At 46.6% G+C, this 24,222-nt stretch overlaps 1 protein-coding gene across 30 annotated transcripts in view; it reads right to left on the bottom strand.

Annotated features, from left to right (window-relative positions):
* RBFOX2 (RNA binding fox-1 homolog 2) overlaps positions 1-24,222 on the bottom strand; it is a 319,017-nt gene that overhangs the window by 157,173 nt on the left and 137,622 nt on the right. For 8 of the 30 annotated variants that reach the window (XM_070052871.1, XM_070052877.1, XM_070052870.1 and 5 more), the window contains exon 3: positions 12,444-12,501. The exons of the other annotated variants lie outside the window; for them this stretch is intronic. In XM_070052871.1, the coding sequence (XP_069908972.1) occupies positions 12,444-12,458 (15 nt within the window). In that variant the 5' untranslated portion in view covers positions 12,459-12,501. The remainder of the gene's footprint in view (positions 1-12,443; positions 12,502-24,222) is intronic. 30 annotated transcript variants of the gene reach the window in all.

Consider the following 24,222-nt stretch of genomic DNA (forward strand, 5'->3'; position numbering starts at 1 on the left):
CCCCAATGGGCTTTTGGAATAATTCCATCTTGGTTCACCCTCTCATTCACCTCAATCGTCATAAGCCCAAGCCTTCCAGACGGCTGACCCCATAGAGCTCTGTGCATCTGCTCTCCTGATCCCACCTCCTGCCTGGAAGTCAAGGCCTGTCTTCGTCAGACTCCTCTATACACTCTTTCCTTATACCTTTTTACTCCAGATGAAACCTGACTACCCCGGGAATGCTGTTGCTTCTGCAGTAAATGTTTTGTTTTGTTTTGTTTTTAACCCAACACGTAACGCAGGATGGGGAAGCCATCCCGTGTGCCCCCTGACCATACAGTGTGGGAGCTTCTGAGTATCTTTCTTGTTTCCCAATGCAGCTTCCAAACCACTTCTATTTCTCCATCTAACCTGCAAGATCTTTTAAGACAAATTATCTTCTGCTGACCTCCTGGTCTTAGCTTTGTCTTCAACCCCATCCTTAGTCTTATCACGCTGAAGATTGCACACAGAACCAATACTCTTGGTCTTCTAGTTGTTTGCTTTTTAATGTCTCTAGCACCAATTAAATTGTCTTTTTGCCACTTCACCTCAGCTGCCTACCCATATCCTCATACTGTCATCATCTCCAAAAATTTCAAGTATTTCCAACATTCTATGATCACACCAGCAAGAATCAGCAAGTCACCAACCTCAGCAAGACCTCCAGTCCACAGGATAGTATCACCTCTCACTACCCTACCTCCTCCTCATTTCCTTGCTAAACCAGGTTAGATGCTGTGGCCCAACACTATACACATTCCTCTCCAAAGAAGTCTTAATTCCTTGACTCCCTCATCCCTTAGTCTAACTTATTTGGTAAAACCTCAACACCTGGTCATATCTAACGTTCTGTTTATTCCTCTCTCACATCTGAACAGAAGATTGCTGGGTAAAAAAATCACATAACTGATTTAACATCTGACAAATGTGAGTGTGGTTTGTGGCCAAAAATCTTAAGTCCACTCCACCTCTCTAATAAATTCATTCCCTATTTTTTAGATCACTATTGTACACCTTGCCTCCCTCCTCAAATCAGCAATGCTTCTCCTCTCTCCCACTTCTGCCTGCAGCTGTGTTCACCCTACATGGCACAGGGAAAGCAGACATGATCAGAGGACTCACTCACCTGCCTAAAGTGGCCTAACTGGCTCACAACCCACCCATTCTGCCCTCCTTCCAATGACTATTAAGAACACAGAACTTCCCTGTGTTGGATACAGCACACTTTGCCCTGCGGCCAGATTCTTTGTTTTCAGCGTTCTCCGTTTCTTCCCCTCTACTTGGACCTTGGCGCTGACATGAAACATGCCCTATCCCCATCTCCTATAAAACCCTCCCTTGAACCTGCATTCCCTTCCAGTTACTGCCCTAATTCTTTGTTCTACTCCACACCTACACTATATTCATTGTCTCAATATCCTCACCTACGGGTCAACACCTTAACCCATTTCAACTGACTTTTTTTTCCCTCATCCAACTGAGACACCTCTTACCAAGCTCACCAATGACCAACACTCTACCACAGCAAGTGGCTTATTATAAATTACCCAAACCCAGGGCCTTTTCCTACAAATCTGTGGCATCACACACTGGCCTAGCTTTTCTGCTCCCTGCCAGTTCTTCTCACTGTCCCTCAGACCGCTACAGAATGACTCAGGGCTTTGCCCTCAGCCCAATTCTCTAGCTAGGTTTTCTCCCAAGACCTTAAATATGCACGAGGAGCCTCTACCTGACACTTCAACTCACATCTCTCTTCTGACCTCCAGGTTCCTATCAAATGACCACTGAACTTCGCCACTTGGATGTCTAACAGACACCTCAAGTCTAAGCTATACCTGCTGTTCTGCCTATTCCTATGCCCTGGTCTGTTCTCAGGAAATGGCCCCTCCATCCTAATTCCTCGAGCTACAAATTTGGTAACTCACATCCTTCTTTCATCTCAGCACACACCCAAGCTGTCCTGTTCAGTCCTAGCACACTGTCTCCCAGAGACCAGGCTGTCACCGCTTGTTCAGACAGCAACAGCCTCCTGACCTCCCCATCACTCTTCCTAAAGAAAGTCACTATCCTCACAATCACTCTCCACTCTCAATACCTTCCAAATTTCTTTTTGAAATATTTTGTTTATTTATTTGAGAGGTAGAGTTAAGTCAGAGAGAGAGAGACAGAGAGAAAGGTCTTCCATCTGCTGATTCACTCCCCAAATGGCCATAAGAACCAGAGCTGGACCAATTCAAAGCCAGGAGCCCGGAGCTTCTTCTGGATCTTCCACGCGAGTGCAGGGACCCAAAGACTTGGGCCGTCTTCCACTGCTCTCCCAGGCCACAGCAGGGAGCTGGATCGGAAGAGGAGCAGCTGGGACACGAACTGGTACCAATATGGGATGCCAGTGCTGCAGGCGGAGGCTTAGCCTATTAAGCCACAGAGCTGGCTGATTTTAACCAAAACAAATTTCAACTTCAAATCCTGACCATGAAGATACCACCTGGCCTGGTCTGCTTCTCCGATAGCATCTTCCTACTTTCTTTCTGTTCCCTCTGTTCCAACCACACCATCCTTCTTTGTCCTCTGGATGCCCAAGCGTTACTATCTAAGGAGTCTGCATTTGTCTCTCCTTCTGTTTGTAATACTCCTCCACCCCCCTTATCAGCGGGGCCTTTTCCACTCTCGTTAAAACATTCAGGGTCCTATTACATTGTCTTCTGATCAGCACTTATTATTCCTAAAATACTTTGTTTGCTCAGATGTTTACAGTTTTATTTCCCCAGTTGAAAAATATAGGGGCCAGTGTTATGGCTCAGCGGGTTAAGTAGCCGCTTGCCAACACTGGTGTTCTATTTCATAGTGCAGTTCAAATCCCGGCAGCACCACTTCTGATCCAGCTTCCTGCTAATTAATGTGTCTGACAAGGTAGTGGAAGACAGCTCAAGAACTTGGGTCCCCCTACCCATGTGGGAGAGCCTGGTGGAATTCCTGGTTCCTGTTGTCAGCCTAGCTCAGCACTGGCTGTTGTGGCCATTTTGGGGAATGAACCAGAAGATAAAAGATCTCTCTGTCTCCTCCTTTTCTCTCTGTTGCTCTGCCTTTCAAATAAATAAAATATTTTTTAAATAAAGAAAAATATGAACTTTTTTGGGGAAAGATTTATTTATTTATGTGAAAGAGTTACACACAGAGAGAGGAGAGGCAGAGAGGGAGAGAAAGGTCTTCCATCCACTGGTTCACTCCCCAATTAGCTGCAATGGCTGGAGCTGCACCGATCTGAAGCCAGGAGCCAGGAGCTTCTGGGTCTCCCTCATGGGTACAGGGACCCAAGGACTTGGGCCATCTTCTACTGCTTTCCTAGGTCATAGCAGATTGGAAGTGGGGCAGCCAGGACTCGAACTGGTGCCCATATGGGATGCCGGCACTGCAGTCGGCGGCCTCACCCACTACGCCACAGTGCCAGCCCCCCCCCCCCCAAATATGAACTATTTACAGGAAAAGATTTTGTCTTATTGCTTTTTCCTCACCTCTTAGAAAATGCTTGGCAGACAGTAAGCATCCAGTACACACATGGTAACTGCTTGAGTCTTATAAACAAATAGAATTTGTCTAGCCCATTAAAATTTTCTGAACTTTTAAATTCCATATAGTAAACCAATTCCATCCCAAGTATAAACATAAATTCTGCAAGAACAGAAGTCTCATTCCACTTCTAATATACAAATCTGATCACATTAGAATCCGCCTAAGATCCATCAGTGGCAGTTGGTTCTATGATGCGGCAGCTGAGCTGTCACTTGGGACATCCACACCCCAGACAGGGGCACTGGTTCAAGGGCAGTCGTCCTGCTCCAGAGCCGGCTCCCTGCCAATGTGCCTGGGAAGCAAAGGAAGACACTCATACACCTGGGTTCTGCCACCCACGTGGGAGACCTGGCCAGGGTTCTTTGTTCCTGGCTTCGGTCTGGACCGGCCCTGGCTGTTAGAGCAATTTGAGTGTAAACCAGTAGACAGAAGATCTCTCTCCCTCTGTCACTCTGACTTTCAAATAAATAAACAAGCAAGCAAACTTTTTTTTTTTTTTAAGAAAACAAAACAAATTCACCAGTGGATTTTCCTCACTGAAATAAACAGATCTTAAATTCACTCTAGAAAACCTGCCTTCTATCATTTGTCACTCTCACACACTATTATTCCTCTCACATCACGCATGCAGGGCACGTGGAATTCCATTCCGTTTCTCACATGTACTCACCATCATGTTGCACCAATCTATTCCTTTTCAGGAAATCAACGATGCTCTCCACCACTTTTTTTTTTTTTTTTTTTTTTTTGACAGGCAGAGTGGACAGTGAGAGAGAGAGACAGAGAGAAAGGTCTTCCTTTTGCCGTTGGTTCACCCTCCAATGGCCGCCGCGGCCGGCGCGCTGCGGCCGGCGCACCGCGCCGATCCGATGGCAGGAGCCAGGAGCCAGGTGCTTTTCCTGGTCTCCCATGGGGTGCAGGGCCCAAGCACCTGGGCCATCCTCCACTGCACTCCCTGGCCACAGCAGAGGGCTGGCCTGGAAGAGGGGCAACCAGGACAGAATCCGGCGCCCCAACCGGGACTAGAACCCCGTGTGCCAGCGCCGCTAGGCGGAGGATTAGCCTAGTGAGCCGCGGCGCCGGCTCCACCACTTTCTCATTCTACCGGCTCTCCTGTGAAGATGCCTTCGAGCTACATTTTGTGAGCCCCTGTTCTCCACCTGCTTCGCCTCCTGTTAAGTGGGAGAGTTCTCTCCTCTAAAGCCAACCCCACCTTCTCAGAGCGACGAGTGATTTTCCCTTCTCTTCTCTCACCCACACCAGTGCTTCTATTCAGACGGATCTACTCAATCAACTTTTAAACACCAAAAGTTTCTTTTAAAGACAGCTGCTTCTCCCCAACTCCAGCTCGCCAGTCCTTCAAGCTTTTTCGACAACTGTCTGCATCCACCATCTCCGCCTGCATTTCCTTGCCTCTCCGTGAGCTCCTCAACCAATCCCATCTGGGCTTCTGCTCTCGTCATTCCACCAAGACAACCCTTGCTAAAGTCACAAACGACCTCCAGGATGCTAAACTCACAGACACTCTTCCGTTCTCTTTTGGCCCCGCTCTCTTCCTGGACTCCTACAGTTCTGTTTCTCCTCCTAAAGGACACGCCCCCCAGGTCTTGCTCCCTGATTCTTGGAGGGTTCATCCACCCGCACCACGCATGGACTCCCCTCCCGGCTGTTTCTTCCCTAAGCCATCATCACACCTGCCGCTGCTCCAACAGCTATGCCTTTACCTCTCCTAGTCCTCCCAGCCAGGTAAACAGCATCTCCTGTTGAACATCTTCAAGTTAACCCAAAGCACCAAAGCCAAAAATCAAACCCATGACCCCTTTGTCGTCCCTTCCACCATCAGGACAACATCGTGCCGATCTTACCCTAAGACCTCTCCCACAGTTCTGGTTCTTGGCAGCCCATGTGGTCACTGCCGCCCTGGGACTGTTCGGCAACAATCACCGAACTTCTCCCGAACTTCCTCTCTCCTCTTATTTATGTAGACAGCTATGGGAAACAAATCCAATTATGAACTCCACCTCACCCTACTCCCAATCCTACTAAAAATCTTTTAATGGCTTTTCACTCCCAAGTACCTATTCACAGTATCTGGCATTAAAAATCTGAACGATTTCTACATTTTGTGATAACTCAATTTACTATTAAATCTACTTCTTCAATTGTGTAGACAGGCCAATTAAAATGGCAAAACTGTGACTAACTGAGTACTAAAAGATTAACCTGAGGGGCTGGCGCTGTGGCGCAGAGGGTTAATACGTTGGCCTGAAGTGCCGGCATCCCATATGGGCGCCAGTTTGAGTCCCAGCTGCTCCACTTCCAATCCAGCTCTCTGCTATGGCCAAGGAAAGCAGTAGAGGATGGCCCAAGTCCTTGGGCCCTTGCACTCACGTGGAAAGACCCAGAGGAAACTCCTGGCTTCGGATCAGCACAGCTCCAACAATTGTGGCCATCTGGGGAGTGAACCAGTGGATGGAAGACCTCTCTCTCTCTGCCTCTACTTCTCTGTCTGTGTAACTCTGACTTTTAAATAAGTCAATAAGTCTTTAAAAAAAAAAAAAGCTATGTCCTCCAACTCAAAGTTCAGGATTTTCAAGTTTAATAACAAAGCCATCCACCACTTACTACTTCGTTTCTTGGCTCAAGGAATGAGAGGTGATGGAAACAGAATTCAGGTTTCCTAATCTTTGTTCCTCCACTCCAGCTCTGTCCCGTGCTGTGCAGAGGTAGTGAAGAGCTGGGAGCTGCTGAACAAGTGAGTGAAAAGGTGAAGAATGGTGAAGTTTTGGGGCTACACACCCCGAGTTCAGACCCTGTTGGCCAGTTCTAAACCGACTGCAGCAAGTTACTGAAGTTTCTGACTCCACATCCGTAAACTGAAGATGAACAGCTAACCCGCAGGTGTGTTGAGAACTGTGCGTGGTATATGCCTAACAGACACGTTATCATTCAACAGATGGTTCAAGACCAAAACATCAGGGGGCTGGCATTATGGTACAGTGGGTTAAGTCTGTGACATTGGCATCCAGTGTGAATGCCAGTTTGAGTCCCAGATGCTCCACTTCCTATCTAGCTCCCTGCTACTGTGCCTGGGAAAACAACAGAAGAAAGCTCAAGTACGTGGGCCCCTGCCACTCACGCGGGAGACCTGGTGAAGCTCCTGGCTTAGGTCTGGCCCACCCTTGGCCACTGTGGCCATTTGGGGAGTGAACCAGTAGATGAAGATCACTCTCTGTAGTTTCTCCCTCTCTCTATAACTCTGCCTTTTAAGTAAATAAATAAATGAATGAATATATTTTTTTAAAAAAATCAGCTTCTCCCCAAACAAGGATGTTATAAAAATAGATAAAAGCCATAGTTTTAAAAAAAATGGATTGAGGGCCCAGGGCTGTGGCACAGCTGGCTACGCCGCAGCATGCAGGGTCAGCGGTCCATGTGGGTGCAGGTTGGAATCCCAGCTGCTCCACTTCCAACCCAGCTCCTTGCTGATGTGCCTGGGAAAGCAGCGGAAGATGGCCCGAGTTTCTGGGCCCCTGCCACTTACATGGGAGACCCGGAAGAAGGTCCTGGCTCCTGACTTCAGTGTGGTCCATTAAGGCCATCTGGGGAGTAAACCGGCAGATGGAAGAAATCTGTCTCTCTCTCTGTAACTCTGCCTTCTTCTTTCTTTTTCAAGATTTATTTATTTATTTAAAAGTCAGAGTTACACACAGGGAGAGTCAGTCTTCCATCCGCTGGTTCACTCCCCAATTAGCCGCAATGGCCGGAGCTGTGCCAATCCGAAGCCAGGAACCAGGAGCTTCTTCTGGGTCTCCCACACAGGATGCAGGGGCCCAAAGCCTTGGGCCATATTCTACTGCTTTCCTAGGCCATAGCAGAGAGATAGATTGGAAGTAGAGCAGCCTGACCTTGAACTGGCACCCATATGGGATGCCTGCCCTGCTGGCGGCAGCTTTACCCACTACACCACAGTGCTGGTCCCTAACTCTGCCTTTCAAATAAATAAATCAATCTTTAAAAAAAGATGGATTGAGTTTTTACCTCTGCCATTTACTGTTGTCTACTCCACTGGTCTCTTTCTCACTTGTATATAACAGAGACGACAGTCAGCCCTTATCAGTGCTGTGAAGATGAAATAAGATAACAGGGGGCTGGTGCTATATATAGCGCAGCGGGTTAAGCCACGGCCTGCAACACCAGCATCGCATATGGATGTTGGTTCAAGTCCTGGCTGCTCCACTTCAGATCCAGCTCCCTGTTAATATGCCTGAGAAAGCAGTAAAGGATGACCCAAGTCCTTGGTCCCCTATACCCATGTGGGAGACCCAGAAGAAGCTCCTAGCTCCTGGCTTTGGCCTGGTCTAGCTCCTGTCATTGTGGCCATCTGGGGAGTGAACCAGCAGATGGAAGATCTCTCTTTGTCTCTGTCTCTGTCTCTGTCTCTCTCTCCCTCCCTCCCTCCCTCTCTCTCCTTGAGTCTGCCTTTCAAATAAATAAATTAATCTTTAAAAAAAGATACTAGATAAAAGCACGTTCTTAACTGAATGGCATCATACAGAAATCATCCTCTGTACACAATCTCTACCACTGTATCATACATTTGCTAAAGGTACAAAACCTCTTTAATCATCTTTTTATTTGCAACAGCTGGCTCTACCCATTATAAACATTCATTAAATGTTGGCTGAACTGATTTATTAAGAAGATAGAATTGAACTATAAAAAAAAATCACAGTTGGAAGTGAAATCTAAAAGTCTGTCCATACAGAGAGCCTGGTGCCAGTCTCACTAAGATGAGCTCAGACTGGAGGGCATGCTCTGCCTTCTGGGAATTTAAATAAATGGTGCCTAATTTTGTTTGCTGGATATAAATTGTATAATCAACAAACAAGCAAGTTCTCTCAGCCCAGGAATCATGTCTGTCTGTCTGTCTGTCTCTTTTCTCTTCCCTTTCCATTCTAGAGGATGAAAAGGACAGAATAAAAAATGACATGATGGATGCTGAACAGTACTGCAACCCCTTCCCAATCCAAAGTTCAGAACAAACAGCAAAGTGTTCTCCATCAGAGGCAACTTCACTGACAGCTCCCTAGTCATAAGTACTTAAAATACCAATTAAAGGGGGAATATTTCAAGTAAAAGTAGCCTGTTTCTCAAAGTTCTCCCGCCATAAATTCAAAGCCCCCTGTGGTGGCGAGTAGTCTGTCCATGGAACACCCAAAACAAAACGCTGGCTTGCACTAGTTATTCACTAAGCATCTACTGAACACGTTTCACAACTTCTCTCAACTGCTACCACAAGCAAGCATGGTAGGAATTTTCTTTCCCTTTTGTGACAAATGACAAAGCCAAGGTTCAGAGACGTTAAGTAAGGTATTCAAGGCCACACACAGCTGGAAATGGCAGAGACAGAGTTAGATCTGGTGAAGTCTCTAAAATCAGTATTCTCTGTACCATCCCTTGCTGCCCACTGATGCTACCAAATTCACCAAAAAGGAGAACTCAAGGGCAGAGAAGATGTAGCAGAGAAGCACGTAGCCAGCCAAAGACAGCACTCCACCTGTTGTTCCAGCCACACAGGCGCAAGCTCGTGAGCTGCCTCCAATGACACATGATAAACTGCTGCATGAGCTGCAACTTTTACCCACAGTCCCACAGGTTCTACGAATGTCTGGGGGGTCGGCGCTGTGGTGTAACCAGTGAAGCCACCACCTGCAGTGCCGGCATCCCATATGGGTGCTGGTTCGAGCCCTGGCTGCTCCACTTCTGATCCAGCTCTCTGCTATGGCCTGAGAAAGCAGTAGAAAATGGCCCAAGTCCTTGAACCCCTGCACCCATGTGGGAGACCTGGAGGAAACTCCTGGCTCCTGGCTTCAGAATGGCGGAGCTCTGGTAAATGTGGCCAACTGGAGAGTGAACCAGCAGATGGAAGATCTCTCTCTGACTCTCCCCTCTCTATGTAACTCTGACTTTTAAATAAATAAATAAATCTTAAAAAAAAAAAAAAAAAGAAAAGAAAAAAGAATGTCAGCACCACTCAGGTACTGACAACACAGTTCCGTAATGTTTCCAGGATAGTGTCTTTTTATTTATCTGTTTGTTTGCAAGGGAAAGCAACAGAAAGAAAGAGCTCTTCCATCCAATGGTTCACTCCCCAAATGGCCACCTCAGCCAGGATGAAGCCAGGAGCCAGGGGCTCCTTTTGGGTCTCCCGCACAGGCGCAGGGACCCAAGCACCCGGGCCAGCATGCACTGACTTCCAGGTGCATTATCAGGAAGCAGAGCAGGCAGGACTGGAACTCCAGAGCAGGCAGGATTGGAACTGGGGCTCCAACAGGGGATGCTGGCATCAGAAGTGGCTTACGCTGTGCCAACGCCAGCTCCTCAGAAAGTGTCACACCACTAGTACTAAACCAGGTAGGCAAAGGAGGTGACAGACACTGCATGGCTTTTCTCATGTTCAGACTTAAACATACTTGCATAATTAGGCATCTTTCAGGCCTACCTACTGCACCTAAAATCTATTTCACAGAATTCAGAATCAGAAGTTCCATCCAACTTGTCTTGCAGACTTGAAGACGAGCTCAGAACAGTGAAATGATTACCCAAAGTTGCAGGGCTGGTACTAGCTAATCCTGGACTACAGCTCTGATCTCCCATTCCTCGTATACTAAGTTTTCCCCACAGAAGCCCTCAGTGCCTCCCACTTAATGCCTGATCACACAGATTTCCCTCTCTGTACCTGGGGTTCAGCAGCTATTGTTCCTTCTGGAATCTTTGCTGAATTCAAAAACTGTGTGGAGTGGCTAGTGCTGTGGCGTAGTGAGTGAAGCCGCTGCCTGCAGTGCCAGCATCCCATATCTGCGCTGGTTCAAGTCCCGGCTGCTCCACTTCCAATCCAGCTCTCTGCTATGGCCTGGGAAAGCAGTAGAAGATGGTCCAAGTTCTTGGGCCCCTGTACCTGCATGGGAGGCCCGGAAGAAGCTCCTGGCTCCTGGCTTTGGATCAGCACAGCTCCGGCCATTGCGGTTATCTGGGGAGTGACCCAGCGGATGGAAGACCTCTCTCTCTCTGCCTCTGTCTCTCTGTAACCCTGACTTTCAAATAAATAAATAACTCTCTTTAAAAAGATAATAATGAGATAGTTTATTGCCATTTACATAGTGGTACCCAAATTTTCAGGTGTGATGGCACACAGGAAAATAGCAATATTGTTATGACACAAAGTGGCAACTAAGTGAGGGCACACATGGTTACTGTGGGAACCTCAAGCCCCACCTGGCTGCCTGAGGGCCATGGGGACGGTCATCGTGTGCAATCCCCATGTGTCATCTCGGTGGAGAAGCTCTGTCTGGGGCTTACAAGTAAAGGGGATTGAGACAAATACACAAATAATGAGCCCAAGCACAGAGGAAGTAACTTGGGGGACTGTCACTGTCTGCTTTCATCAAACACAAATGGGTGAAAATGAGATTAATTCCACTTGCTTTCTTTCCCAACTCCTTTTCCAAGCAAATCAAAAGACACAACAGCCTATCTTTCTGACAGACAATGCTCATCAATCCAACCCGCACGGCTGCAGAGAGCCTAGGGACAGATGACTAGTTCACAGGGAGGTGAAAGCTGCTAACGTGCATTAGCGTGTCAGGAAATTCTTTTGAATTCTTACAAATACAGTACTACAAAAATAAATCAATAGAGGGAGGAAATTACATTTCAAGGTCATATTCAAATACGAACAGAGAAACAAGAAAAGCAGTTCCTCCCCACACACACACACACACACACACACACTGTGACCAAGCTCCATCTGCACAAACCTAGTTTAAATTTTGCCTTCTGATATTTATAAATTTAGCCTGCTTGAGCCAAGTAGGTTCCTGCAACTCCAGACATCTGGGCTGAAGGGCAAAGGGCAAAGGGAAACTTTCAAAGGCTGGCCAGTAGCCAAGGGCATCCCATCTAGTAGGCTCCCTTAGCAACACACAACAGCTGTCTGCTCAAGAGAGACACCGCCATCTTTGCACGGGACTGTAGATGCTCTTGTTCTCACAGCTAAAACCCGGGGTGTGTGTGTGGGGGGGTGTTTCTGCACTATTTTCCCTGACATTCTGCTACAAATGGTCACATCTCATCATTCATAATCTTCTCCAACCCCAGATGATTTCCCTCTAGCCCACATAACAATGCCAGTCAATAGCAAATTAGAATAATGGAAAGTATGTGTTAAGTTCCTGACATATATAAAATGCTTTATAATATCTGTTTATTAATTACTATCTGCTGCTACAGACTTGGCTTCTAACTAAGGGCAAGTCACTCCTTGTGATTTAATTACTTCCCTCATACAGTTTTAATAACAACAAGGACTTACTTTACAAGACTACTGCAAAGGATAGTAAAATTACTAGACAAAAACTTACAAAAGCTTATTCCTAATTAAGGATCATGCCACCTAATTGAATATTCCAAGATTTAAAGACACAGCTCGTAATCAAGGTCAGTACCCCCCAGACAAACACAGTGGACCCTGCCCCACCAGGGAGACTAAGCTCTGGAAGCAGCTAGCTCACTTCACCTGCCCTGCTTGCCTTCCGCAAACCGACCAAGCCCAGGGGATGCCACTGCGCTGGGAGCTCAGCCCTCGCGCCGGAGTCTAACAAGATAAACAACATTAGAAAAAGAAGTCACAATCGCTGCAAGGTTTTAAACCCTAACACCTGGGAGCAGACGGGGACGTGGCAGTCCGTGCTCTGTGGGGAAGGCCGCTAGTGCGGGAGCAGAGCCTCGCGGCTTTCCACTCCTTATATGAGCAAGTGCAAGCCTCACCCACAGCACTGTGTACTCACCCAGAGGTACATCATGTCAGGCCCGGCTGCTCCAACTCAGCGCTCCGTTGGTCCTGGGCTGCAAAAAGGCACTTCAGTGACCCGCAGGAAAGGAGGTGCCAGAATGGGGGGCAAGGGTTCAGGGTGGGGAGAGCCCCCCAAAATCACTTGAGTTTAAAAATCCTTTAAAAAAAAAAAAAAGACTGATCTCCTCCCCCTCCTCCCTCCTCTCCAGCTGACTGTTCTGTTGTTCTCTCTCCTCCCTCTCTCCCTCCCTCCCTCCCTCCCCTTCTCTCTCTCTCCCTCCCTCTCCCCTCTCTCTCCTCTACCTCCCTCCCTCCCTCCCTCTCTCTCTCTCTCTCTCTCTCTCTCTCTCTGGGAGTTCCCCGGCCCCAAGTGTCTGAACTGGAGTGTACAGCACACCCTCCAGATTTGCCTTCAGGGAATCTCTCTCTCATTCTACTTCTAGAAACACAATCACCACTCACAAAGATTATTGCAAAAGACAGCAATGGGTGGGGTTAGTAATAAACCACCAGCACCAGTTTCTAGTGCTAGACATAAATTAGTCTAAAATGAATTCTTTCAACGTGGATGAAGCCATCAAAAGACTCTGCCTTCCAAACCAGGGCAAGTGAACCAAGCTTCCCCTCGGCCCCACTTCTGGAGCCCCTTGCAGAAGCCAAGCACACACACAGAACCTGCTCGGAGGCCACCTCCCGTCCCGCAAGGCCAGCCTGGCCCCACTGTTCCCTGTAGCATCTCGCTGCCAGGAATTCTTACTCTTAGAAGAGTTTACAACACTGGAAAACTTAGATACACACTCAAATAGACTTTTCATCTTTTTTATTACTGCCACCCTCATTCAGATAAACACAGCCCTCATGCTGAAGGGGAGAAGGACGAGGGTTTGTGAGTCAAGTGGATCCTGAGCCCCGAGCATGATACAGGCACCTTAGTAAGCATGAGGACAAGGTGGCTACCAGGCCTAAGTTTGAATTCCGGATCTGCAGTTACTATCATTACAGCGGGGGAGGGGGGAGGGCGGGGGCGACACTTTTGTTTCCTCAAGCAAAACACAGAATATTCCTTTTGGAGCTGTAATTGGATCAAATCATATAACTCTGTAAACCACCACCATATTCCCCACAACTGCACTTTCTAATTTTAGTTCACTATAAACATTTATTTATTGCCTCCCATATGTCTGGCCAAGCTTCTGTCCATTGTGTCCAGCAGTAAATGCCAGCACCCATGTTCTTCCCTCACTTCTCTGAGCGGTTTCTCCCCCCATCCAAACCCCAAAGTCTACCTCGGCAGGGCGGGTCTCTGCCTCCCACCTCTGTGAGGCCTGGAGTTGGTAACGCGGCATTCAGCACTGCTGCTGGCTACTGTGACGGGTATTCCACACCAATCTCATCTCCTTTGCCCTATCTTTCAGGGCGGAGAGATCTAAGATCTGGTCTTCACCTTTTTTGGCATTTCCTGTCTTCTACCTAGCATATGGTAGGTACACACAACAATCCCAAAGAAATACTATTTTGAGTAATCCTGTAATTTGGGCAAAACCAAACAAAATAAAAAACAAAAGGGAGTGGGTGTTTAGCCTGGTAGCTCAGATGCTTGTGTCCTACACCAGAACACACGGTTCAGTTTCTGGCTCTGTAACTCCAGCTTCCTGCTAACGCAGACACTGGGCGGTAGCAGTAATGCCTAACTGGTTCCTGTCTCCCCCATGAGAGAACTGGATTGCTTTCTTAGCTCCTGGTTTGGCCTTGGCCACTGCAGGGCATTTGGGGAGTGAAACAAAAAGTAGGAGCTCTGTCTCGTCTCTCTCCCTGTTACTCTACCTCTCAAATAATGTACATACATACACTGTCATCCAGCAGCCTCAGAGTTCTGGTTTCCTCCAGACGTGTTGAAACACCTCTCTCCTGTCTATAAAATCTCCAAGTATGGTCGGTAAAGCTCACTCAAGGCACACCCCACAGAGGGACAAGGTGCACTCACTCCCCTACCTAACACCGCCCATCTAGTGCTCTGGTCTTAATTACCTGCTAAGGTAGAGCTTCTCTTTCTCTTAATGTAGAATTAAAGCCACTTTCCCTTTTCTTCCACACTAAATGTGTGCCTTCTGCAGGAGAGCTTACAATACCTTTTCTCTCCTGGCACAGTAAACTCCCAGCTATTTAAACTTGGAAAGGTGGGGCAGCTGTTCCTAGCCTCACCCAAACCTTTTCTTTTTCTTATTCAGAACTTTGCTTCCTACGGATTACTTCATTTCTAGTACAAAAGAGTAAGCACTTCCAAGCCTAAAACTGAGATAGCCTGTTTTAATTTGGGGGGGGGGGGGGGGGGGGGGGGGGGCAAGTCTTACATTTCTATAAACTGTTACTTATCTTCTATATGTCCATAATTAATTTTATGTGCAACTTTCCCTTCATTCTCACAGTCCATGCCCTAGATCACAAGTCACCAGCCTGCCCTATACGCCACTCTAAATAACTATACTAAAATCACACTGATTAGAGATTATATTGTAGTCTCTTCAAACTCTTTGAAGCACTTGTTATTACTTTTTTTTTTTTTTTTTTGGACAGGCAGAGTGAACAGTGAGTGAGAGAGAGAGAGAGGTCTTCCTTTTACCGTTGGTTCACCCCCCAATGGCCGCTGCAGCCTGTGTGCTGCAGCCAGCGCACCACGCTGATCCGAAGCCAGGAGCCAGGTGCTTCTCCTGGTCTCCCATGGGGTGCAGGGCCCAAGCACCTGGGCCATCCTCCACTGTACTTTTGGGCCACAGCAGAGAGCTGGACTGGAAGAGGGGCAACTGGGACAGAATCCAGTGCCCCGACCGGGACTAGAACCCGGTGTGCCGGCGCCGCAGGTGGAGGATTAGCCTAGTGAGCCCAGGGGCCAGCCTGTTACTACTCTTAACCTTCATTCTTAACCAAGTATCAACTAAACAAACAAAACAACCCACATATTTACACTATCACTTCATGGTACTACCTTTTAATAAAGTTTGGGATGGGATAAGCAGAAACACGTATGTGCAGCAGAACTGAGAAAAAAACCTTCAAAATGAAGTGAAAACAACTGAAATACACCACGGAAACTTGGGAAGCTACCCGTGAAACCACGGTAATCCTCTCTGCAACCACGGGGAGATAGGGGCCCCTCCTGTAAGTTCCCATTGTGGATGCGACTCTGCCTGTTAATTTTTAAAATTTGGTCAACAGTCTGATCAAAAAGAAAATTCTTCTCTGTGTTTCCTGCGCGTGCACACACACACACACACACACACAGGCATGCAGTGAATCTTTAATCATGCTCCTGCATGCCCGTATTTCCTTACCTTTAAAAAAAAGTAGGAGGAAACAATTTTTCATTCCAATCATCAAAGTCAAGCAAGGAAGCCTATGCCTTACAGCTATGTGAGATTCCCATTAAGAGACAAAGGGTCCTAACTGCACCTTCTGGGGGCAGTCTGACGAGGACCCCAGCCTCAGCGGAGATTAAGATGCACACAGGCCTCTTTCTATCAGCAGAACTGGTATGGCCCTGTGTTCCTGTCCTGGGCAGCCCAGCCTCAGTTCAGAAGGGAGTGACTGAGCACGGGAGAAGGAAACCTTCTAGACAGGGCCCACAGAAGAAGTCTCTGGCAGGCTTGCCCCTAGGAAAGAAAACTCAACCTAGGATGCAACCTGGGTGCTTGCCGATAATTCTAATCTTCCAATGGCATACTGAATTCTTGCTTCTGCAAGTGCTAGAGTTTGCAGCATGGAAAGTTGAAAGAGTCTGGAGCCACATTTTATACTCTCCATCTCAAAGTCTAGGCATTCAGGAGACCATTTGTTTTATGTGTGTCTGTCTGAGGTTGTAAAAGACTGGTAGGAAGCGTGCACATGTGGTGAACCAGCACAACTTCTCACAAAACGTACCTGAGAAATCAGGCACTGAGAATTCTCCTAAGGAACCTGGAGACGACCTTCTGTACATAACTTGCACTCCATTCCCCTCAGGACTGGCGGAGCCCACCCAGACTCACCACAGTACACCGTACTAGGGAAATGGGACTCAGAGCCCAGCTGAATTTGACTTTAGAAACCAAAAAACAAACAAGCAAACAAACAAAAAATCCTGAAAGAATGGGCTCTCTTTTTTTAAAGATTTATTTTATTTATTTGAAAGACAGAGTTAACAGAGAGAGGTAGAGACAGAGAGAGAGGTCTTCCATCCACTGGTTCACTCCCCAGATGGCCGCAACAGCCTGAGCTGAGCCAATCCAAAGCCAGGAGCCAGGAGCTTCTTCTGGGTCTCCCACACGCATGCAGGGGCCCAAGGACTCAGGTCATCTTCTGCTGCCTTCCCAGGCCATAGCAGAGAGCTGGATAGGAAGAGGAGCAGCCGGGACTCGAACCGGCGCCCATATGGGATGCCAGGGCTTCAGGCCAGGGTTTTAACCTGCTGCACCACAGCACCGGCCCTGAATGGGCTCTTTTTACCTCACTTCCTCTCAGCAGAATTCTGTTACTCAAAATACATCCCATGAGCCAATGTGGGCAGCAGGGCACTGGCCTCATGGCAGACAGGAGGAAAGACACGGTGGCCACACTCCAGGGAGGGGATCTAAACCACACTGGGAGTCAAATCAGTGGGCATCCCACTCGGCTTGCTCATGCCAGTGCAACACCGCCAGCAGCAGCACCAGCCCTGAGGACCCATGATGCACCTCAAGTTTGCAGGTGTGGTCTCCACAGCAGCTTCACCAGACCCCTATAAGGCAGGCCTTCTACCTCCTCCACACATCAAAGGGCACTGAAGCCTGTCGTGGTTAAATGATATGCTCATGGTCTCGTGGCTGGTAGGAAAAGGAGCCAAAAGTTGAACACGAGTATTTACTCATCCATCAGATCAAATCAAGACCGGCACAAATCACTGGAAATTTTACGCTGGCTGTAAACCTGTACTCTACCTTTGCCCATTTTTAAGACTTAAAACAACAAGCGACAGAGATTAGGTATGGGATTCAGTCTATACCCTGTACATGAGTTCCTAAAGGTAGTCCTGGCAACTTGCTGAGAGCTATGGCTACCTTCCATGTCGTCTAAAATAAGCTTAGACCTAAATGTAGAGAAAAGGGTACATCTCAAATCTGATCTCTTGGGAAAAGGCACAAAGGTGCTTTTAGAGCTCGCCCCTCAATTTTTAGGGGACCCAGAACTACCATCCCTAAAATAGGACACTACATTATCTTGAGAGCCCTGTTTCTCCTCATCATTAAAGTTTCATTTCTATTCTCAGCCAACCTCCTCTACTTTCCACCTCGCTCCAGTAACTCTTCCACTACAATTTTGACTTAGTTAAATCCTCTATCCCAAACATTTTTGTCATTAGCTAACCCACTCCAGTTGTGTCTTCCATTCTCTCCTTTTTCCAACTTGGATCCCATGGTCCAAAATTATAATGCTGCCCTTGCAAATCATTTGTGCTCTCCATCACTGTCAACTGGCAAAACTCCAATCCCAATTAAATACATTCACCTGCCTTCCTCACAGCTGTGCTCTGTCAGCTGAACGTTGCTGGAGAAACATCACAGAGCCAAGGGGATGCACTTCATGCTCACACACCTCAAACGGGCGCTGGAGAACGCCAGCCATCCCATCAAAGTTGCCCTGTAATGACTACTGCCTTCGCCTCAAACCTCCCTCATTCTCCTCCCTCGACCACTCATCCTGGTGCCCTCTTCAAATGTGTGGTTTGACTCCTGTCCATGTAAACTCTTTCCACTGCCGCGGAAGTCAATCTGGCGATGTCTACTGAATGCTGAAATGAGCATCATCGCGCTCAGCATTTTCACCTCCAAACAGCCTGGCTCAGGGAAGCCCAAGTGCAGAGGGAAGTTCACCGCTGCATCTGTAGGAGCCCCACCTCCAAAATTAAAACCTAAATGGCCAGTAACAGGTAAATGGACTAAATGAAGCATGGTTTTAAGACATTCTCTCTTGTTTGTTTTGGCAGCATGCACAGTAAAATTCCAACAATTCAGAGATTAGCATGGCCCCTGACCAAGGAGGCTATGCAAATCCATGAAGCATCCATCCTGAGACAGGACAAGTTCTCTTCCAGCCCCTTACAACCCTCCAGCTACTGCCAACTGCCTGGTCCCCACTTCAGAGACTTCTCAAAGGCTGTCTAGGCCCATCTCCATCTCTTAACCTTCCAATTCTTCAATCTACCTAAAATAAAGGTTAGCCTAGAGCAAGTCTGTCCCCTCCCTCACAGGCCTTTAACCCCTTCATTCCCCTCCTTGAAATCCCCCCACTCCATCATCATCCTTCATAAGGCTCTCATCCTAAATGTCACTCTCTCAAATGACACTCTTCAGACTACTCTAACCACTTGAAGTTATAAAGAAAGTCCTCATAATCCCATAGTCTGTTACTCTGCCCTGTTTATTTTCTTCCTAACAGCGATCCAAATCTCTATTTATGTATTTGTTTTCCTGTTTGTCATAGATTCCTCCATTAGAAAGCAATATTTTGTGTATATGAGTTACAACAGAGATCTTCTACTATGGAACATTTTATCCTTTGACTTTGGTTAGGGAAGGTCAGAGTTATTTGTAGGAGTTTCTGGCACTCCAGCAGCTGTCTAACCAAGTCCTATAAATAAAGTTAGAGTGCTAATTTCACCCTAGTTACCAAAAGGACTCAAAGCCTTGCCAGAGCTACAAGCCATAAATACATGCTGGCTTCAATGGCTTTTCAATGTTACAGTTTGAACCAATAGTAACATGAGAAGGCAGATCGAATTTGGTCATTCACTTTAAGCTAATTTGACCAACTTTACAAACTGCCTCCTTTCCAATACTATGAAGTTACTCTTCTTGGCACAATAAAATAAGAGCATCTCAATTCAAGCGCCACTTCAATCAAGCTTGCTGAACATAAGTTAATTAACTGAAGTCTAGAACCACGTCATCTACCACACAGCCACTAATCATGTTTGACTATCTGAATTTAATTTAATTAAAATTAAAATTTCAGAGGATGGGCCTTTGGTGGTGTAGTTAAGTCACTGCTTGGAAAGCCTGCATCCCACATATAGGAATGCCTGGAAATTTGATTCCTGCCTTCAGCGCCAGCTTCCCACCAACGCAGGTCCTAGGAGGCGGCAGTGAGGGCTCAAGTCTCCTGCCACCCACATGCAGTTCCTGGCTTTGGCCTGGCCACTTCTGGCCATGGCAGGCATTTGGGAAGTAAGCCTGCAGATGGGGGGGGCTAACACTGGCTCACTCTCTGTGCCTTTCAAATAAATAAATGCTAAACAACAACCAACATTAAAATTTCAGTTCCTTAGTTATATTAGCCAAATGTCAAATGCTCAAGAGCCACGTGTACACAGCAGCTGTCACAGAGGACAGGGCAGAAAACACTTCCATCACATAACAAGTCCACTGATGAGACCGCTCTGGAACATGGCAATGGCCAAGAAGCACAAAGCCCTCTTGGTGTCCAGGATCTCAAGACGCATTCATACTTCTATCACAGGACGGCTCTGCCAGGCCTTCTCTCTGAACCCAGCTGTTTTTATTTTGGCAATATTTGTTCCCTAGCTGGCTAATTGCCCACCAAAAAATTTTAAAAGCAAATTAGCAAAGGAAACTCAGAAGCAGTAGCGAGTAAGTGCCGAGGAAAGAGGAACACCTGTTAGAGGCAGCCACGCCAGGAATGAGAACAGAAAAAAATCTAATAAGCAGGTAAAATATAAGGAAAACGAGACAAGAAAATGAAGCCATTTAGTAAAACAAAACCAACAGAAATTGAAATATCTGTCTTTTACTCTACTGAACAATAATGGCTATTGACGACAGTGTTAAAACCATTAAGCAGGGTTTGGCACTGAAGTGGATTAAGCTGCTGCCTGTGATGCCAGAATCCCAGAGGGGTGCAAGTTCGAGTCCCAGCTGTTCCACTTCCAATTCAGCTTCCTGCTAATGTGCCTGAGAGGGCAGCAGAAAATGGCTCAAATTGCCTGGGTCCCTGCCACCCAACTGGGAGACTGGATGAAGTTCCTGGCTTTGGCCTGGCCCACCCCTGGCCATTGGAGCCATCCGGAGAGTGAATCAGGTTTTGGGAAGACCTGTGTGTGTAACTCTGCCTTTCAAATATATAAAATAAAAATGTTTTAAAATATTAAGCAAAGTGCCCACTATTTTACTGTTAACTAGAAATAAACTATATAGATATAACATATTTTAGAAGGACTTCTTCCCAAAATAACTAAATCTTAAACATCTTGGTCCTTAAAGAAGGACCTCAGCTAGATGGAATATTCAGTCACTAAAAAGAACTCATTTCTAAAATATTCTGCACCAATTCAAGAGTTCAGTTCAACTAATGTGAAGGACTGTTTCTCACAGAGCAGGGACAGCTATGGGAGCAGGCTAACACTCGCTTGTGTCCATCCCTACAATGGGACATGGCACACAGCACAGTACCAGTGGTCCAAGAAAGAGAAGAAACAAAGGAGGAATTAGACAGAAGAAGGCAGAGACACTTGATGCCTCCAGCACAAAGCCACTGAGGAAGGGAAGGAGCAACTTTTCACTGTATCTTTGGATTTCTGTATCTTTTTGAATTCTGACTCTGTCTTTATTAAAAAAAAACAAATAACAATCCCCTTAAATTTTAAAAGCCAGTGTTCTATCCCCAGGAAATATATAATGTAACAGATAACCCAGACTTCAAAAATCTAAAGAAAAAAATAATACTTTTTCTTTTACCATGACTAGAAAACTAAATATATCATCCATGTATATTTAACTTTCTTTATTATGAGCCACAGTATGTTGAACATCCTGTAGCTAAATTTTCATACACCACCCTTGTCAAACTTTTTTTAAAGAGTCATGGGCTCCTCCAATTTTTCTTTTTTTTTATTTGACAGGCACAGAGACAGAGACAGACAGCTTCAATCTGCTGGTTCACTCACCAAGTACCTGCAATAGCTTTGGCTGGGCCTGGGCCAGGGGCCAAGGCGAGGAGTTGGAAACTCAACCCGGGTCTACCATATGAGTGGCAGGACTCCAATTACCTGGGTCATCATCACTACCTCTCAGGGGCTGCCTTAGCAGGAAGCTAAGAGTCAGGAGACAGAGCCTGGCACTTCTATAAAAGTCATAGCCATGCTAACTATCGCCTTAACTAGTAGGCCAAATGCTTGCCACAACACTTCATTATTTCATATTATTTCACTTAAGAAACTCTGCATGCAAATGTCTAAGTTTCAAGGGGGGAAAAAACCCACCTTACTGGGTGACGTGGTTGAGCCCTCCCAGCAATGCTACAGAGGGATCTCCTGCACATAGCAGGCAAGTCACTCCGACATTCCCCAGGGCTGAGAATGCTAGTGATTTCTTAATGTACTTTCCTTTTTTAAAGAAGGCTTTTATTTAATAAATATAAATTTCATAGATACAGCTTTTGAAATATAGCGGTTCTTCTCCCCATCCCCGCCCTCCCAACCCTAATCCCTCTCCCATCCCATCCTTCATTAAGATTCTTAATGTACTTTCTTCCCTTTTTCCTTAGTAACAAACCCCTACTTTTCATCTCAGCATAGTACTATAAACACCCCCTCACCTCCCAAATAAAAGGACTACAGCTCCCAGTCTCCCCTGCAGCTGGATGTGGCCGTAAGATTTCTGGCCAAGGAGACAGCAGCAGAAATGTTATGCATGACTTCTCAGAAATCTTCCACCCCTCAAACCGCTGCATGGAAATGGGTAAATGGCGGCTGCAGAGGTGACAACCACCCAGGTCAATCTCTCGACAAGCAGACAGCACGAAGGATCCTAGCCCTGGAGAATCACACCCACCCTGGGCTGCCTACTTTGCGATTTCTTTCTTTTTATTTTTTTCTGTGAAAGACAAATAAAATAAGACTTCTCTGTTTAAGCCTCTTTGTCTCTTTGTGGGGAGCTTTTTTTTTTTTGTTTAAGATTTTATTTATTTATTTATTTTTGAGAGAAAGAATTACAGACATAGAGAGGGAGAGACAGAGAGAGGTCTTCTATCAGCTGGTTCACTCCCCAGATGGATGCAATGGCCGGAGCCAGGAGCTTTATCCAGGTCTCCCACGCAGGTGCAAGGGCCCAAGTATTGGGCCATCCTCCACTGCTTTCCCAGGCCATAACAGCTGGATCAGAAGAGGAGCAGCTGGGACATGAACTGGCGCTCATACTGGATGCCAGCATCATAGGAAGCAGCTTTACTCACCATGCCACAATGCCGGTGTTAGTAAAACGGCGCAGTCTTATCTATGGCGTGATCTACACCCCTGACACCATCCTAGGCTTTAGCCCCCCCCCTACCAGGGCTGGAAGCCAAGTGACCCCATGGCCCAATCACAGGTGTCGGCTCCACCCCCTTCCTAAGTGAATTTGCTGCTCCTACTTCCCTGCCCACACCCCCAAAGGTTTGAGAGGACCTGTTCCTGAACACGTGGCTCTTTCTCTGTCTCCTGATTTTTCTCTCTCATTCTCTTGATCTCTCTCTTACGCTATTCTTCTCCCTCTTTTTCCTTCTTCACCCCTTCCCTCCAGCCTGCTGGGTTTGCTCCCAATAAACCGTTTCCCTTACTCCAGTGTTTCGTGTGTTTTGTGGTGGCCTTACAGCCAGCCCTATTAAAAATGTATAGGAGGGGCCGGCGCCCTGGCGCAGTGGGTTAATCCTCCACCTGCGGCGCTGACATCCCATACGGGCGCTGATTCTAGTCCCAGCTGCTCCACTTCCCAGTCCAGCTCTCTGCTATGGCCTGGGAAAGCAGAAGATGGCCCAAGTCCTTGGGCCCCTGAACCCACGTTGGGGACCAGGAGGAAGCCCCTGGCTCCTGGCTTCGGATCGGCACAGCTCCAGCCATCGCAGCCATCTGGGGGGTGAACCAACGGAAGGAAGACCTTCTGTCTCTCCCTCTCACAATCTGTAACTCTACCTCTCAAATAAAATAAATAAAATCTTAAAAAAAAAAAAAAATGTTTAGGGGCCGGCGTGTAGTGTAGTAGGTTAAGCTTCTGCTTGCAGAGCTGGCATTCCATGTGGATGCTGGTTTGAGTCCCGGCTGCTCCATTTCCAATCCAGCTCCCTGCTAATGACCTGGGAAAGCGGCAGAAGGTGGTCCCAGTATTTGGGCCATCTCTGTCTGTAGCTCTGCCTCTCAAGTAAATAAATAAACCTTTAGAAAATTGCTTTAAATGTTTAAAAATAATTTATTCATTCAATAGAAAAAATACTAAACACACACAGATATATATATTCTACTTAGTATGCAACAACAAATCACTAAAAAATAGAGTGCTGCCTGAAAAATACAGGTAACATGTGAATTCCTCTGCTGCAGGAAGATGATCTTTAACCTGTGCACTAAGGCACAGGCAGTACAAGTCATCTATTTTGATTGGTGGTAATCGTTTTATAAATGTTTAATTTCAACAATGACATGGTTTTTTGCTCTTGAAAGAAAATGACTTAATCACTTTAATTTTTGCACTTAAAAATGATTTAATGCATCCAAAATGTATTTTAAATTTTTAAAGAAGCAAATGAATTCACTTTGTAGGGACCATCAACTCATCTTTGAGACCACTTCTGGTAACTGCTGCAATCCATTCACACACTGTACAAGAGTCATAGCAGTGTTAGTCATAGCAGTGTTGTGTGGTTCAATTCATGGTCAAATAACTAAGAAAGATGCTAAACAATTTTACTATTTGCCCAATCTCAGATTTTCAAACCCT

This window comes from Oryctolagus cuniculus, chromosome 11 (genome assembly GCF_964237555.1).
Source record: "Oryctolagus cuniculus chromosome 11, mOryCun1.1, whole genome shotgun sequence".
Classification (NCBI taxonomy): Eukaryota; Metazoa; Chordata; class Mammalia; order Lagomorpha; family Leporidae; genus Oryctolagus; species Oryctolagus cuniculus.